At 41.7% G+C, this 18,015-nt stretch overlaps 1 protein-coding gene across 2 annotated transcripts in view; it reads right to left on the bottom strand.

Annotated features, from left to right (window-relative positions):
• Window positions 1-1,608: 1,608 nt before the first annotated feature.
• Window positions 1,609-18,015, bottom strand: part of Tmem67 (transmembrane protein 67) — a 48,677-nt gene continuing 32,270 nt past the window's right edge. The window contains exons 17-28 of one of the 2 annotated variants that reach the window (XM_021660920.2): window positions 17,639-17,737; window positions 17,337-17,423; window positions 16,861-16,960; window positions 16,638-16,777; window positions 14,534-14,674; window positions 11,907-11,987; window positions 11,205-11,321; window positions 7,862-7,978; window positions 7,653-7,757; window positions 6,955-7,057; window positions 3,533-3,675; window positions 1,609-2,744 (exon numbers count right to left, since the gene is read on the bottom strand). In XM_021660920.2, coding sequence (XP_021516595.1) covers window positions 2,664-2,744; window positions 3,533-3,675; window positions 6,955-7,057; window positions 7,653-7,757; window positions 7,862-7,978; window positions 11,205-11,321; window positions 11,907-11,987; window positions 14,534-14,674; window positions 16,638-16,777; window positions 16,861-16,960; window positions 17,337-17,423; window positions 17,639-17,737 — 1,314 coding nt within the window. In that variant the 3' untranslated portion in view covers window positions 1,609-2,663. The remainder of the gene's footprint in view (window positions 2,745-3,532; window positions 3,676-6,954; window positions 7,058-7,652; window positions 7,758-7,861; window positions 7,979-11,204; window positions 11,322-11,906; window positions 11,988-14,533; window positions 14,675-16,637; window positions 16,778-16,860; window positions 16,961-17,336; window positions 17,424-17,638; window positions 17,738-18,015) is intronic. The other variant, XM_060386004.1, reaches the window with a different exon arrangement.

Here is an 18,015-nt window from a genome sequence, read left to right on the forward strand (position 1 = left end):
ACTCTAGGCAAGTGCTTCTAGCACTGCCTTAAACCCACAGACTCCTGTTACATGCACACCTGGTATAAATTAACATTTTAGTATACTCATCTTTGGGACACCCTAAGTGGTGAGCAAAGGGTACTACTTGTGGTAAAGATGTAGCAACTTTCCGGGGGAGGGAAAACACTCTCAATTGAATTCAGAACTGCTTCTGGTAAATCCGGAGCATCTTCGTTAAGCCATTCTGCTTCCTGCTCTCTGACTCAGATGTACTTTCCCTCAGGTGCTACTCGTTAATATTTACATGTAGGAAAAAGACACAAGCTTCCTGCTTGAAGGCACTGAGTTAAAAGTCATCCTGAATGCACCACATGCGGTTCTCCAGGACGGCTTCTCCAGGCAGCAGCCTGTTTACACAGAATCTTAGGGGGTTGTCTATGAGAAGGATACAAGGTACAGAGCAATTTAAAGGTGCCCTCTTGGATTTGTTTCATTGTGAAGTCATGTGAGTAGGAAATGCAGCCAATGTTCCTAGGGAATGCACAAAGCTGTTAAAGATGCTACAGAAATACACAAAAGGAAATGAACAGAGGGGGAAACCATGCATATGAGCACAGCACTTAAAGCGGGGCACTGAGAACAATGGCCGCCTCACTGTGTGGGACTGGAACATAGGACCTAACTGAGGTTTAAGAAATACTTTGGGCAGAGTGCGGAATCTTCTGAAAGAAGGGGAAAATAGAAAGACCTGGAGGGAACAGGAGCTCCACAAGGAGAGCAACAGAACCAAAAAATCTGGGCACAGGGGTCTTTTGTGAAACTGATACAAACAAGGACCATGCATGGAGATAACCTAGAACCCCTGCACAGATGTAGCCCATGGCAGGCCAGTGTCCAAGAGGGTTCCTTAGTAATGGGAACAGGGACTGTCTCTGACATGAACTCATGGTTGTCTGGCTCTTTGATCACCTCCACCTGAGGGGGTAGCAGCCTTACCAGGCCACAAAGGAAGACAATGCAGCCAGTCCTGATGAGACCTGATAGCCTAGGGTCAGATGAAGGGGTAGAGGACCTCCCCTATCAGTAGACTGGGGGAGGGGCATGGGAGGAAAAGAGGGAGGGTGGGATTGGGAGAGGATCTGGGAGGGAGCTACAGCTGGGATACAAAGTGAATAAACTGTGATTAATAAAAATAAAATTAAAAGAAAAAAATTAAAAAAAAAAACTAATTCAGCGTGGATTTTAAAGTAGTTTCCTTTTTATTCTCAGCAAGTGCAGTACCAGATCCTGTATTTTGAAATATATTTAAAGCACTCACCTTAGCAGTAACTATTTTGGAAAGTAACTATTGTGGAAAGCAGGCTGAATGACTTCTGAGTAGGTGGTTTTAAAACTCTATGCTGTTTCGTTTATTCATCTCTGTAGCTTTTATAAAGACATCCCTGTCCTGTGGCCCTTCAGAAGCTACAGTTCCAGAGACTCAACTTTTTCTCCTTCCTTTTTCAGTCAACCGCAAAACTAAGGGAAAACCAAAGATTCAGCTCGGGCAGTGTCTGGAGTCCCTGTCCTGACGGTACTGCGTTCCTGAAGGCTAGTTCTTCTGGCATATGCAAACCAAACAGAAAATAGAAGTACAAAATATTTTATTATGCATTTTCATAAATATATACCGTATGTACATAGCATTGCTTTTAGGCGGTTACACAGCATCACTGTAGAGAGCAGCCAGACATGTTGTGGCGGGACAATTATCCTGCAGTACCAGGGCCTTTCAAGTACACAGTATGCCATGAAGAGAATTACTTAAGAGTATAGTGATGGGAAAATAGAAAATGATTAACTATATGGTTCAGGACTTACTTTAATTGTATCCTCACTCCACTTTCTTCTTTATTAAAAAATAATCTACTGACTCATGAAGCCTTAGTTTGCCTTGAATAAATTGGTCAACGTAAGATGATGTGTTTATAGCCTGTTATTTCTAATATTTACTCATAATTGAACAGCAACACTTTGAAGGAGTACTGTTAAAATATTAAAATGTGTGGAAAATCCTATTTTGGAAAAAATATCACCCAGTTTAACAAACGTAAATGACAGGAGAGACCAGGTACATAACAGACTGGATTTGTACCTCTCCATGCTGTGTCTAACAGGGACCTGTCCACTACACACAGGGTGAGTTATTACAAAGAAGCCCACTCAGTCAGCAATAATACAAACCCACATTTTAAGTAAATATGAAAATATCTTTTAGAGTTTATTTAACCATAAATATAGATAAAACATACAAATACTGACCAGAACACTAGCTTTGAGCCAAGTAACAAATAGATTTAAAACTCAGAAAATGTAGGCAGGTCATTTTCTGAGACGATGGCAAGTGACGGGGATTAGTGTACTATTAAGACATCAAGACCTGTCTATGGAAGGCAGCATTGGCTTTTTTTTGTTTTTTGAACTCATGGTCAGTATAAATGTATTATTTAGTAAATAAATATAACACATAATGGGGAAATAATATGTTCTACTATATATCATATTTTACAAGCTACAAAAATAAGTCTGTTGGTAAAAAATGAAAGAATAATATGTATTACAAGTTTTTTTAAAAAAAAATATAACTTGACATCACAGCTTGTACCACAATTATACTGAGTCCTTAAGCTCTGTATCTCAGGTTAGATCAGAAATCTTTCATCCACTAGTGTCTTAGTTGCCAAATTCTTTTGTCCGACTGCATTTCGGATAAATCGAAAAATCTGGAAAATAAAACAATTGAAAAGGAAATTAAATATTCATAAAGCAATTAAATACATCCATCAATGTAAATATCTAAATTAAATTAGCTCATTTTCTCAATCATTTCTTGTCATGAATGAGATACTTTAATTACTAGATACAATTCTTTTAAACCATAAAATACTAGGAAATACTTGTATGTATTAATATATATTCATACTCATACGAATATACTTTTAAATACTTAAGGAATTTTTTAAAAATCCCTATAGCTACAGAAACATCAAAAACATCTTCCCGGTAAGGACAGAATTAATCCATGATTCTAGATTCCGGGTTCCTTTATGCAGGGGGTATTTGGGTGCTATTAAGAATGACATTCCAAGCACAGCTGCCATTTTTGAAGTGTCCGCCTCGGAGGTTCTACCCACCCGGTCATCCACTGTCCACCCAGTGAGGCTGTGTGAGCTTGGGGGGACATCCCTCAGTGGCATCTGCAGTGCTTTCAGTTCTGCTTGAAAGGGACTCTCGTCAAAACTGGGGCTCACTCTAGGCCTGTGGGGGACTGCCAGCTAGTGTCCTCCCAGCTGCCAGAGGACTGCTTTCCACTGGCTGCTTGCACTTCACTGTCTTCCGGAGCAGAGTGTGGTCTGTTGAATGGTTCTTCCTTCCTTTGGTAGGGTTACTCACATTCTAAACATTCACCAAGCCCTACGGAAATGGATGCTCTTTGTATTCTGTTAAAATAAACACCTACACTTCTAATATTCCTGCTTCACAAGAAAACAGACTACGTTTTTAGACTTACCTCTTGCTGCAGGTATGTGAGGAAGGATGCTAAAACAAAATTCTGGCAAGCCAAGTCCACAACACAGAAGAACAACAGATCAAAGATAAGGAGCATGGCCTCGTTTCCATAGTACAGCACACTGCTGAAAGAATGCGCTTCATCTGCAAAAACCACGGAGAAGACGTGTCAGACAGTGACAGAAGAGATCTGGCTACACTCTGGACGCAGGGTAAACATGCGGTGCTTTATGGCTCCCACCAAAGTAGGAGGTCTACAATGCTAGTCAGAGAACTCAGAAAAACTAGAAACAGCAATTTTAACATCAAAGCAAACGCTGATAATTGTGAGAAAGGGGAGTGCACTATGAATGCCTTCCACAGGGCAGCAGCTGAGTATCTGTTCTCTGCTTATTTAGCTAAGGGCTAAATTAATCTTAGAAATACTGTCTGAGATGAAGAATGAAAGATAAAATCCAGCAAAACATAGCATGAGTATTGTGGAATTTCTGTCTCAGTTTCCTGAGACAGAAGTCTTGCCCTCTTTGAACTCAGCACACAGTCCTGTCCTTTCTGGGATGTGAATACCCTTTAAAGGACCTGATAAGTGCTCCAGAACCCTTCGCCATGAAAAAATAAGCAAGAAATCAAGGAGGCATAGACAAACACAATGAACTAGTTCCTAGGGTGTTCAGAGAACTACCGGCACCGCCATTTAAGTCCAGTGAGGAGCTTTATGCAAGGTGGCGACATCAGGTGCTGTTCTGTCATGTTCAGATGTTAGAAGCAAGGATGATATAATTTGTGGAAATTTACTGTCTGTCAGCAATATCCTTACACTAAACGTACTTCTCTATATGCGTATGGGCATGTAACACATATATAAGCAAAACAAAATGGATCAAGTTCACATACTCCCCTGGTGACCGCTATCTGTTCTAGCAATGACACCACAGAATGGCTCCCTAGCTGATTGTGACCTTCTCTTTCCTCCAAGAGCTGCTCCCTTATATTTTCTTAATGGCATCTTCCTAGATGTCCCAAGTTACTTCAGGTACAACACGGCTCGCTCTCTTTCTCTCAGACCTGTCCTCACCTGCGTTTCCTGAAGGACATTACCGAGAAAGATGGTTAACTTTTGTATTATTTTCCTCTCCTTTCTTCTAGCTCTTTTTTTTCTTTTGTCACGGGTGGTAGTGCTGTGTGTGTGTATTCTCATGTGTGTGGGAGTACACATGTCTGCATGCACGTGATGCACATGGATGCCAGAGGAATGCATAAGCTATCCTGTTTTTTTTTTTCACTCTCTGTCTTACCTGGGGGGGCCAGGTTCTTCACTGTAACCGGAGCTAGCCTGATGACTGGGAAGCCCCACCACCTCTGCCGCAGCAGTGAGGTTACAGATATGTATGTAGTCATGGTCCGGGGGTGCCATGGGTCCTGGGATCCATGCACAGGCCCTCACGCACACACAGCCCTTTCTCCTTTATTGATGAGCTCACTGTGTTTCTCAGGCACCTGAAACCTGGGTTCTCACCTCAGCCTCCTGAGCAGGTGGAATTACTTGAGTGGACCAGCTCTGCCCAATTTTTCTTTCCTATTGCCTTTTCTCCTAACATCTCTAGTACCTCCCCATGCCTCTTTTCTTTGTATCTATTCCTACTGCCTTAACTTATACTATCATCATCATCTCCTGATGAAGATTAAGACAGAGAAATGGAAGGTAGGAAAAGAAAGGGAAATGGAGAAAGAACAAGTGAAAAAGAAGGGAACAGGAAGAACACAAGGCAGCAACTGTCCTTTCAGAACAGCCCTCCCTGGGCAAATACGCAACACCCCTCTCGAAGTGTGCACACTAGCACCCCTCTCCTGGCACCTGCCCATAACAGGCTCAGCTTTAGGTTCTTTACACATGATCATTCCACAAAATCTTTACAAGGTCATGCTTTACAGAGAAGTTCAGAAAGGATAAGCAACATTTTGAAGTTCAAAGACAGTTGAGTTGGGTTTTAAGCTTAAGGCCAGAAGACTTTAAAGCTATATTCTTTACACACACACACACACACACACACACACACACACACACACACACGTATATATATAAAAGATTTGTGTATTTATTTTATGTATGTAAGTGCTCTATCTGCATGTACACCTGCCTGCCAGAAGAGGGCATCAGATCCCAGTACAGATGGTTGGGAGCCACCATGTGGTTGCTGGGACTTGAACTCAACATTTGGAAGAGTAGACAGTGTTCTTACACACTGAGCCATCTGTCTAGCCCTTGAAGCTGTATTCCTAATGACTGGCCATTCCTTTAACTCAGCCTGCACTTGTGGCCAGCCCACACACTGGGTCAGTTTACACACGTCAACAGTCATGCTCATTAGCAGTGGCTTCTGAATTGCTTTCACCATGTGTTCTCTTCATTCAACACACTCTCACAACACACATATCTTATTACCTTTTATATTATTACTCTTAAAAATCCAGGATAATAACGGAATGATACATTTATGAAGTACTTTTAGTATTTCACATTTCCATGGATCAATTTACATATAGCTTGTACCAGCTAAATGTTTTTTCTGGAGTGACTAGTTTAGAAGATAAAGGAAAACTCACAAAACAATTTTTTTTTTCTTTTAAGACAGGGCTAGAGCCAGGCAAGGTGGTGTTTACCTGTTATCCCAGCACTCTGGGAGGCAGAGGCAGGCAGATCTCTGTGAGTTTGAGGCCACCCTGGTCTACAAAGCAAGTCCAGGATAGCCAAGGCTACACAGAGAAACCCTGTCTTGAAAAAAAAAAAAAGAACACAAAACAAACAAACAGACAAAAAACAGGACTGGAAAGATGGCTCAACAGTCAAGAGCCAGGCTGCTCTTTCAGAGACCTGGCCTTGAGTTCCAGCACTCATGGGTGGCTCACAACTGTCTGCAACTAGAGGATCTGATGCCCTCATCTGCCCTTGGTATGTAACAGGCACACACATGGTGCACAGACATCAAGCAAAACACCATAAACAAACAAACAAACAAATAGAAATGTAAAAAATTTAAAAATGATTCCTAGTACCAATGTCAGTAATTTTTAAGACTTTGGCTAAAAAATGAATTAGATACAGAAGATAGGCCACTCTTTAGACATTTTGTAAGTCTGCTCTTTAATGAATATCCCAATAAAGTCTAAATTTAATGTATTTGTTGTATGATCTGTTTGAGAGGTAGGTTAATTCTGAAATTTGGCCCTTTTGCTTTCTTGTATGTCTGTTTTTTTGTTACAAAATAGAACACAGGAATGACTATAATTTAGGAGTTTGAGTTAATTAAGTTCCCAGTGTTTCTATATAAAATTACAGAAAACAATGGAAAAAATAACTGCAAGCACTCCCTCCTCCACCTATACTGAAAACAGGACAAAGCTGAGCAAGAGCATGGGCGTCACCATTGTAGAAGATGCTCTTCTCCATGGGCTCCATGAATTCCATCCCAAGGATTCTCTCAAGAAGCAACTTGTCTTTGATAAAGTAATCCATTTCCTTATGAACCTAGTTGGAGAAGACAGTCATGTAAAAACCGTATCAATTAATGCAAACTTAGAAGCAGAAAAAATAAGGAATAATATACAAAGAAAAACGTTTATAAAATAAATCACTACACTAGTATTTATAATAAAATTAGAAATGCTTTAAATCTTAAATTCTATTAATATATTTAAGGCTAGAAATACTGAAAACTGACTTATAAGATGCTTTTTAAGAATACAATCATAGTGTAAGGATTTCAATGAGTAATAACATTTTGGTGACATAAAATTCTAGTATAGTATAAAGTTCAGTTTTATGGGATATATTTAAGAGAATCATCATTTGCTAATGGGTACATTAAAATCACACTTTTTTATGTAATTTAACTTGATCTCTAAACCATAAATTGTTAGTGACTATAAATATTTTAAATTTTTTTAAAAAATTTGTTAATTTATTTAAATTTATTAATTTAAATTTAAATTTATTAATTGTGGCAGACAACAAAAACATGGAGTTCACTGACATGGCTAATTGAAAATATAACCGAAATCCCGTTTAACTTTTCAAAAACAGTAGACGACCCTTGTTTACATACAGACACCAGCATACATACATGATCAATGAAAGAGCCAAGGAACTTATTCATTGCGTGGTATGCTTTTATACTTTGTTCAAAAGTGCTTGCTGATGAACTCAGTAGTCTGGCAGGGCCATTTCTCTAGTATGAAAAAGAGAAATGTATAAATATAACACACCTTATGCTTTGGAATTTAAATGACCATAAATATGGCAAAATGCATGTGAATAATACTCTATACAAACCCTTGTTAGTGTCTCGTGAATTCTGTCATAGTGCTGTCTCATCTGACTAGAAACTGCAATCTGAAAAGTCTGACCATCCGTGTTGGGTACCAAACCCCTTTGGCTGCACAAATTTTCCTGAAAAAAAAATTAAGGATTTAAATTAAGATAGGGGTCCTTTCTGAGACTGATACTCCAACCAAGGACTATGCATGGAGATAACCTAGAACCCCTGCACAGATGTAGCCGGTGGCAGTTCGGTCTTCAAGTAGGTTTCCTAGTAAGGGGAACAGGGACTGTCTCTGACATCCACTCAGTGGCTGGTTCTTTGATCACCTCCCCCTGAGGGGGGACAGCCTTACCAGGCCACAGAGGAGGACATTGCAGCCAGTCCTGATGAGACCTGACCTGATGGGCTAGGGTTAGATGGAAGGAGAGGAGGATCTCCCCTATCAGAGGACTGGGGGAGGAGCAGGGAGGAGATGAGGGAAGAAGGGTGGGATTGGAAGGGAATGAGGGAGGGGGCTACAGCTGGGATACAAATTGAATAAATTGTAATAAATAAAAAAATAAATTCAAAGAAAGGAAACCATACCGTTTTTCTTTAGTTAGTATCACAATGTTACAAGACTCATTAACCTAGTGAAATGTTGCTGATACTATACTTGAGACAAAGACTGTAATATTATTCCAGACCCCCAACTCCAGCTCTGAGCACATTCCATCATCCCAGCTTCCCTGCTGGTCTCCACGCCCTCTCCTTTACTCTGCTCTACTGGAAACACCGAGTTCACGGGTATGCGGGATTCCTAGCTTTCCTGCGACCAACCTTACTGTTCTGGAGTGTTCGCGAGAGAAGACTGAACAGTGACTGTTATGGACAGGGCGACTTCTCACGGAAGTGCACACTGACAGTCATGACACACACTGTTTACCCTAGCTTACTGCCCAGACGCTTTCCACCGATGGCTCATGGCTCCATCAGATTCTGATTCCGTGACACTTCTCCATTTTAAAGAAAAATTTAACTTAGAAGAGGAGAGGCAGTTGTGGGGATTGCATAAACTATGAAGAAGTACCAAGAGAAAGAGATTAGCTACACATCTCAACATCTGGACTAAATGTATTTAAAGCACTTCATCTCTAGCCCCTTTCTAAGTCATAAACGCAAGGACAACAACAAACTGCAGCTACACCGATTCCTTTTTTGTTTAACATCACATCCTAAGCAATTTTCCACGTCATTACATACTCTATAAACCACTTGGGGGGGGGTGTGGAAATAGTGCAGTTTTTTATTTGCATATAAAGTGACATCACAGAGAGAGCACCCATGTACTGTCTGACAGCTCTGCTCATGGGTGATGATGGACACCCCACAGTCTTCACAGCCTCCACGTGGCAGGCAGCATCGGATAAAGACGGGGATCTTTTGGACCTTGAGTTCCTTCACTGCAATGAGCGAAGTCTGCCTCCCCCTCAGCTCTATCATCACTGGGCACACAGCGAGGTGTGGGGCGCTCAGGGGCCCAGCACCCCGTGGTTTTCTCGTCCTCGGTCATGTGTGGAGTGCAGCTGCGGCCTGCAGTTGCTCCCCAGTTCTCCTAGGCATTTTCCAAATCATCGAGGCCTTCTCCCCCCTCCACATCGTCAAACTGAAATTGTCCTTTTTGTGTGACACTGTGTTCTCATTGCAGACCTGAGAGCTGTGTACCTCAGGCTCCCAAGGCAGCACATGGGGTCTCCCATTTTAATATACAATATTTAAGCGCTTACCTCAGAGATGTTTACTGTAAAGATAAACTAACGTACATAATAATCTATAACTTTCACGTTTTCCTCTTGTGTTAAAAATCTGGAGTCTAATTATCTATTTGTGTTTTGAGTTTTCCTTGAGTTAAACCTATATAATCAGTCAAAGACTATGAAGTCCCAAGGAGCTCCTGACGTAGAGTACTAAACCTTTTTCATTCATAAAAACTTACAATGTTCTATGGGTGCCCATTCTTTAATGTTATTAACTACTAGCTTCAAAAAAGTATGGTGAGTTGAAGAGGGAAAACCATGCTTCTGGATATTAATATTGCTGACATATTTGTTATAGGCACTTTATCCTAATTTGCTATCTTTTACTTATGACTGATATATGTGTACTAAGACACTGAAGTAAACTGGAGTAAAATCAATTACTACTGGCTTGTCAAGGCTTTCTGTTATGCTTTGAATGCCATTCCTCAACTGGACATATCTTTTCCAGGGGCTTTTGGTTTAAATTATTACGGGTGACCTTCGATCTCAGAGTCATTTCGTAGAGCTAAGCTCCTAATTCTCCAAGTCACCATTCTGATGAGTAAGTGCTCACAAGTCACAGATGTGGGCTCAGTAAAACCCGAAGGCTTTCTTAAGTGTTCTGTGCCTGTTTGTTTGTTTTCTGAGGAAGTTATGAGGGTATACAGTAGAAAGAAGAGCAAATCAGTCATCACTCAGATTTTAACATCACCAGTATTTAACCAATCTTTGTTTCATTTATTGTCTCAAATTTGTTTTCTCTTAGAATATTTCAGAGCAGACTTCAGATCCTGTCATTTCAAATGTGGCTCTCTAATAAGGACTTAATAGAACATCTGCCATTGTCATTTTTATAACTAACAAAGTTAATCATTGCTTCATAAATGTAAGTTGACATGGGATCCATTAAGTCAGGCTTTTTCCAAAGCCTGATGAGGATCTGAAGTCCATGCCTTGAGCTTCATTGCTTTGTGTCTTAGGTGTCCCTCAGTACATGGCATCTCCTCTCTCACTCCATTGCCCTCCTCTCCTTCCCTGCCATTGCTGTGCTTGGAGACAGTCATTTGTTCTGTGGCATTCCACACTCGGGATCTGCTAAGCACTTCCTTCAGTTCCATTTAAGTTATCCCTTAGTCTTTACTACTTTAAAACTGTAGTCAGAGCTGGAGATTTGATTATATTCAGGCTCAATTTCTGCATCATACCAGGAAGTGCATAATGTCCTCTTGCTTCATTTTTAACTTACTGTAAAGGAGTCATTGTGTTCCCTGATTGTCAGCCTGACCCTTCATCATGATTTCCCAACTGACAGGCACTGGTTTTGACATCCGCTGGTGAGGGCAGCTTATACTCAGTCATCTATTCGCCACAGTGAAAGGGTGATTTCTTAACTCAATGTCCTGCTTTCTCTGCTGCCTATTTTATTGATTACTGTCAAATGCAGTTCACATGGAAACCACAGGACAAAACTAGACTCCTCTGAGACTCAGGCGCATGACTTGGCATCCCTGCAGCTTTCAAGTCATCTGTGAGGACTAAGTTTTCAACTTAGAGAAGATGTAGAATACATTCCTACCGCTTCTCGCTTAAGGTTCATGTTCATTTCCTCCATGTTCGTGTCCGCATGGCCATGGACCGACCTGCCGTGGATGTAGTATCCGAAGCATCTGTGGGACAGCAGAAACACTGACACCTGCAGAAAGAGGAGGAGGAGAAGCAACTTTAGAGAGGAGAAGCTCCTCTATAAAACTACAAAGTGAGCTTTTGTTAAAATGGCTCCCCTCTTCTCAAAATAACAAGGATTAAGTTCTTAGGAAGTATATGAAGTGGAAACCAAAGTAGGCAGGATAATAAAGGTGCCTTTTTGTTTGTTTTATGTAGATGGAAAGAAGGCTGGAGCTCTTTTCTAAAGAAGGAAGACATTCTGATATATATATTATATATACGGTATATATATATATATCCTGATATATATATATATAAAATTTTCAGGGGCTGCAGGATGAAGGAAGCATTAATTATTCATAATTAAGAACTGCAGATAAAGAAGAAAAAAGCTATGACAGGAGAATTAAATTGTGGAGCTTTATATTTAGTCTTCATATTAACAGCTGGTTGAAAATTAGATTACTGATCCGGGCATCATAAAGCAGCGTACGAAGCTGCAGCAGAACTGCTTCGTGACATACATGGACACACATGTAATGCTGCTCTACGCATACTTGTCTTTTCAAAGTGGGGAAATAACAGTTGCAAGATGACCCCACCAAGTACTCACGTTGCTCATGGAACACAGATCAACAAACTGCCGGATCTTGTCTTCTATGAATCTCTCGTAAAAGGCGGCAAAGAAAACAACCTGAAACAGCAAGTCACGATCATGGTTGCCTCCTTCCAAACAAGAACCTCTACAGGGCTCCCATGGAATAAGATCTGTGACTCTCTCCTCAGAGGAAGGAAGTCTCAGAAACATGCTGAGAGCTACCCACTGAGCCCATTAAAACATCTGTGTTGATGAAGCAAGGAAAGACAAAGGTGGGAAGAAAGTCTTCCAAATTCAGCGTGAGTTAGTTCTGGGACAGGGCTCAGTCTGTACTGTGCACGCTGCACGGGCATGAGGATGTGGGTTTGGACCCCAGCTCCTGCAGAAAAACCTGGTGTGCAACTGGCCTCAGTGTGCTGGCTCACTGAGGGACCTTCAAAAGTACAGTGGAGAGTGGCTGAGGAAGACACCTGGGGCTGGTCTCTGGCTTACACATGTGCACACACACGTGTGCACACCCATACCCACATACACACCCACACACATGTACACATGTACATACACACACACACCTTTAAAGAACAGGAAAATACCAACAGTCGAGGTGTAAAAATGAAGTGCACACTAAAGGCTGACTGATTAGAATCCAGAAGAGGTTGCACACACTTGTGAAGCAGTAACAGGTAAAGGAACTCACGAGGATATCCGAGGGATGACCGTAGAACAGAGAGGAAGGCTTTCTTATTGGTGTTGCCTCATGACCAAGGTTCTAGCCAAGAAGACACTGACCGGTACTTTGCAAAGTACCGGTCAGTGAATGTGTGTGTGTGTGTGTGTGTGTGTGTGTGTGTGTGTGTGTGTGTGTGCGCGCGTGCTGGCGAGTATGCACATCACATGTGGATGCGGGCGTCTGCAGAGGCCAGAGAGGCCACCGTGGCCTCAGACACGGAGTTACAGTAGGTTGTGAGCCACATAACTTGAGTGGTTGGACCAAATTCTGGTCCCCTCTGCAAGAGTACTGCCTGCGGTTCCAGCTTCAGCCACCAGCTTGATAGGGCCTATCACCTGAGAAGGGGTTCCAGCTGGGGACTGCCTCGGTCAGACTGGCCTGTGGGCGTGTCTGCTGGGGATTGACTTGATGATTAAATGATGACGGAGAGTTGCCTATGCCCAGTTACCTATGGGCAACAGCACTCTGTGGGTAGGTGGCCCTGTGCTGTGTGAGAACCCTGGTTAAGCATGAGTCTCGGGGCAACCGGCAAGCAGCCTTGCTCCATGGGAAGGCTTCAAGTTCCTACTTGGTTTTCTGCCCCAACAACCCTTAGTGATCCCCTGTAACCTGAAAGTTTAAGTCCAATCAATCTTTCCTTGTCCTAAGTTGTTTTGTCATTGGTCTCTGTCCCAGCAACTGAATCAAAGGGAACATGTCCTTAACCACTGAGTCATCTTTCCAGCCCCAAGACTTGAAAAGGGGGAGGGGCAAACTCGACTCATGATTTCCTTCTGTGAGCCCATCAGCCATGATGGACCAGGAGATGAGCTCAGGGGTGGGGGTTCCACATGGCAGAGAAGGGGCTCTGGGTCCTGAACACACCACCGAGCCACTGCTTTGGCCTCTGCTCTGGCTTCTGCTCTTCTTTTTTCATGAGCAGAAAGCGGAAGGCAAAGGAAATGGTCTTCATTTCTGACACTCCTATTTTGCTTTGTTGTTACATTTAGTGAAGTGGGGACTGCTTCACACAGCATTCCATGAAACGACCTACAGTGATGCTACCTTAAAGTCAGATGTAGCAGGTTTGGCCACAAAGTGGCGCACGCACAATACTTCCAAACATCAGGCCCACACTCATCAAAAGATCTCATTTCAAACGCTATCGTCCATGTGTCCTTCCCCCCTGTTAGCACATTTACGAGCTCTCAAAAGCCCCAGTTCTGTAGCTTCAGGTTTGAACAGTGTCATCAGTGCTCAAAAGTGTATATTTCAAAAGTCAGTTCTCGGGCTGGGAAAGTGGTTCAGTGATAGCACATACGTGCCTGGTATATATGTAAGGCCCTGAGTTCAATTCCCAGCTTTGGGAGAAGAAGTCCACTGTGGAATGCCACTTACATCCAATCCAAAGAAAAAAGGTAATTTAAAAAGACATAGGGTAAGAAAAACACCATATAAACAAATATAAACAAAAGAAAGAAAAGAATCAAGAAAGAATCGCAGCACTCCTGCCCCTAGTTACATGTAAACTAGGGTCTGCCCTGGGACTGAGTCTTCAACAGACTCTTCAGAATCCACAGTCGACAACAAGTGAACTCTGAAACCAAACTGTCTGGGTTCAAATTCCAGTGCAGCCAACTCTAGCCATGTGACCTTACGCAACCCTTTAGCCTCCAGAGCCTCAGGCTTCCTCGCTTGCGACATGAGGACGCTGACTTAACCCATCTCTGAAGGCTAAAGTACAGACTAACTGGTTAATGTGTGTAAAGCGACTATTGATTCGCACAGTGCCTGGACCATGATACAACACAAACAGCTATTATTCCTGGCTTGGTCACCTTCTTTCTGCTGTAGAGCTCAGCATCTGAGTGACGTCAGTATACACCCAGGGTTACAGACTGGCAATGTGGCTTACGGAACAATCTCTTGTTACCTGTATTATTCCAATCACCAGCCAGATAGCAGTAGCCACGGCATATCTCAAAATGCGGCTGTAAGGAGCTATGTAGTCTGACGGGTCTCTAGAAAGGCTAGAGGATGGATCCATTAATGCTAAGTTTTTGAATCCCACAACCTAAAGGAAAAGGAAAAATGATAATTTAAACGGACTTTGGTGAAGAAAACGCTTCTAGACTGAACATGAAATACTTTTCTCTACCTGCCTTGAAAAATGAAAATACATAAGCTTATGAAAAGTAGGAAAACCTAGGCACAAATTACAAACCTAAAACCACCAATACATTAAACAAACACCTAGCAATTCATGAGTACTTCACAGGTGTCAGGCACTATGCTAAAGACTTTCTGTATTTCAAAAGAACACATCCGCAAATGTCTTCCCTCTTGGAAGAAGTGAAGCAGTAGTTAAGAAAGGTTGATGGGTACATTACTTTGACTGCTCTGTCTCTTCCCCGTGGAAAGCAAATCTGTACAGTGAAGTTCCTATACAATTGTATTTACTCTAGTGTTTTACAAAGTTAACTGCAGACGCATTTACTATCTTTTCAAGCTCATCAAATATTCAAATCCTTTTTACTGTCCTTTTGTGTTTCCTTTGCTTAGGCTAGGTTGGAACCTGCTATGTACATGGGCATGACCTTGAATTATTATTATTTTTTTATTTTTCTTTTCTTCTTTTTTTGGGGGGCTGTCTTTGTTTTTAGCTTCCCATGGAGACACTCTAGATAGGTAGACACACTGTTGTCACTAACCACTGAAAGAACACATGTGCTTCTGTTAACAATCTCTAGAGCCTGTGACATCCTGCAAGCTTGGATCATCTCTATTTCTCACACTGTTACAGAGTATGATTGTCATAGTTTGAAAGTGCATTCAAAAAAGCAGGTGTTGGAAACTGTATCCTCAATGCAACAATGTTAGAGTGAGAGGCATAGAGGGGACATTTAAGACATGATGGCCATAAAAGGGGGGTTGGGCCAGCTCTTTGGGATGGCCTTGAATTCTTGATTCTTTTCTGCTTTCACCTTTGGAGAGTTGGGGAACAGTACTGTACTACCACACCTGGCTTCACCAAACAGTATCAAAAACACAAAACACTGCTTTATCAAAAATATAAGTATCTGAGGCAACAGAAGTGTTGATTAATTTAATTCGGCCATTCTGCAATAAATACACACACTCGTAAATCAGTCTGAACACAATAAACACATAATTTGTGTGGAGGGGATGTGCTGGAGAGGAAAGTTGGGGCCTCATGGATGCTGAGTGAGTGCCTTATTACTGAGCTATATTGTCCTGCACAACACACACCCTTCCTGTAACTATTTGGAGACAAAGCCTTGCCAAGTTGTCCAGGCTATCCTTGAACTTACTCAGAAGCCCAGGCAGGTCTTGAACTTGTGACTCTCTCACCTCAAATTTCCAAGTAGTTGGGAGATAACAAGCGTACAATGGTGGTCAGTTCTGAGGCAGGGGTGAGACTATGAATCATACAGAAGGGAGTGTTTTGAAAATACACAGGTGGAATCTCCTAAAAGCTACTAAAGATAATCTGTAATGATAAGGAACACAGGTATTTCACACAAGTTCATCAGGGAACGCTGCAGCAGGCCACTGGTGCAAAAGCTGGCCCCTAAACCCAGCGTACTCAAATTCCCGGGGACACAGAGTGGACCCAGGGTAACCCCAGCGCTGCTGGAAAGAGGAGGAGGTGACTGGGTGACATGTGAACTGTTGCGCATGAATGAAGAGTCTGGCTTGTGCGCGGTGAAGTGCACTGGAGGGAGACAGAGGTGAGCATTTGTTACAACCAAGTGGACACCTACAGCACTGAACTCCACTTTCAAAGCGGTTCAGACTGCAAACCTTCTAAGTGCCTCATCACAGCGCATTGAATCTTTTTGCTTTTGTTTGTTTTATATGGAAAGGTAAAAGGTGAAATGTAAAAGACATTTCTTTATACTGTTTGGACAATACTTCACCACAGAAAGCTGTTGCGCTGCCTGAGAACTTGACATTATAGTAACATTTATGAAGTGCTAGAAAGCTGCATCAAAGGATTACATTACAGTTTATACCTCCAAGAAGAAGAGCGTGGTGAGCACTTGAAAGAGCGGATTAATTTTTCTCACGGTCTGAATCTCATTCCATTCATTTGCTACAAAGTATGTTCTCCATATGCTCACGGGAACAGTGGCACTGCGCACACCGCCCTCACCTGGAAGGAAGGCTCAGTGAGTAGAGGCCCTTTGCTCTGCAAGGCAGCAAGAGAGTGCTGGTGCAAACACTGATCCCCCGTACCTTCAACAGCTTTGAGGACTTTTCCTTTCGGTCGTTCCCAATCAATGAAGAATATATCTATGGTAATCTGGGATATGAGCTTATGCAAAAACTGCAAAGCCTAAAAAGAACATAACAAAACACCTGAGAAGAATCATCATTTAAGAGTAATTATGAAACCTGTATTTTTCTTGCAAAGCACAGCACCATGTAAGACCATAACGTATGCTCAGAATCACCAAGAATACTGTCAAATTAGCTGCAACTCATGATTGCCCAGGCCAATTTATAACATCTCTGAAAAAATAATTTAAGGCTTAACTTTAAATGGGCTATTATAAATGAAGACAATTTCCTGTGTAAGATAAAATAACTGATGTTTTCTTTCAAAGCCAAACAAATTTTATACCCAAAATCTTAAAAGTATCTGAATTTGAAAGACTCACTAGCTTCTTAGCAGGCCTTTGAAACTGAGTAACTTGTCCTTTGAAACGTACCTTCATAGCAAAGGCACACCCCACGTAAGTAACAAAACGTTCTTCCTGAGCTGGCATCGGCAGCAAAACGGAGACAGATTTCTGTGCCTGTAATAACAATCACACGAGGCTTTTTGTACACAATTTATAAGCCAAATGAAGCATCAGTGCAGCAAATAGAGATGTCCTAATACATGGACCACCACAGGGTGAGGAGATTAGCAGCTTTCTTAATGAGCTTGAAGAGAAATTGTTCTCTTATGAAAACAGATTGCCAGTTATTCAGACATTGACATTTAGGTTAAATTCAGAAACTCACTCACTTTGAAGAAAATAAGCCAATAAAGACCAGTTCCCACTGTGATGATAAAAAACACATTGGCCAGATCACCAGCGTAGTACACCAAGAATTTCATAACTGTCTGCAATTTAAAGAGAATTACCGGTGTTAAAGACTCCATTTGTTTCCTGCTTATTACCTTTATTTCTGCAGAAAACTGAGCAGAAAATATAAGCTCTACTTCACTTTCATCATAAAATGGGAATAATAGAAGTATCACTTTTAAGAACTTACACTATAAAATACTTTCTTCTTTGTGTGTGTGTGCATGTGTGTGTGTGCGTGCACGTGTCCATGATCTGGGTGCATAAGTGCTGAGTACCATGGAACGCATTCTGAGGTCAGCGGGAAACTTTATGG

Source organism: Meriones unguiculatus, chromosome 6, assembly GCF_030254825.1.
Source record: "Meriones unguiculatus strain TT.TT164.6M chromosome 6, Bangor_MerUng_6.1, whole genome shotgun sequence".
Lineage (NCBI taxonomy): Eukaryota > Metazoa > Chordata > Mammalia > Rodentia > Muridae > Meriones > Meriones unguiculatus.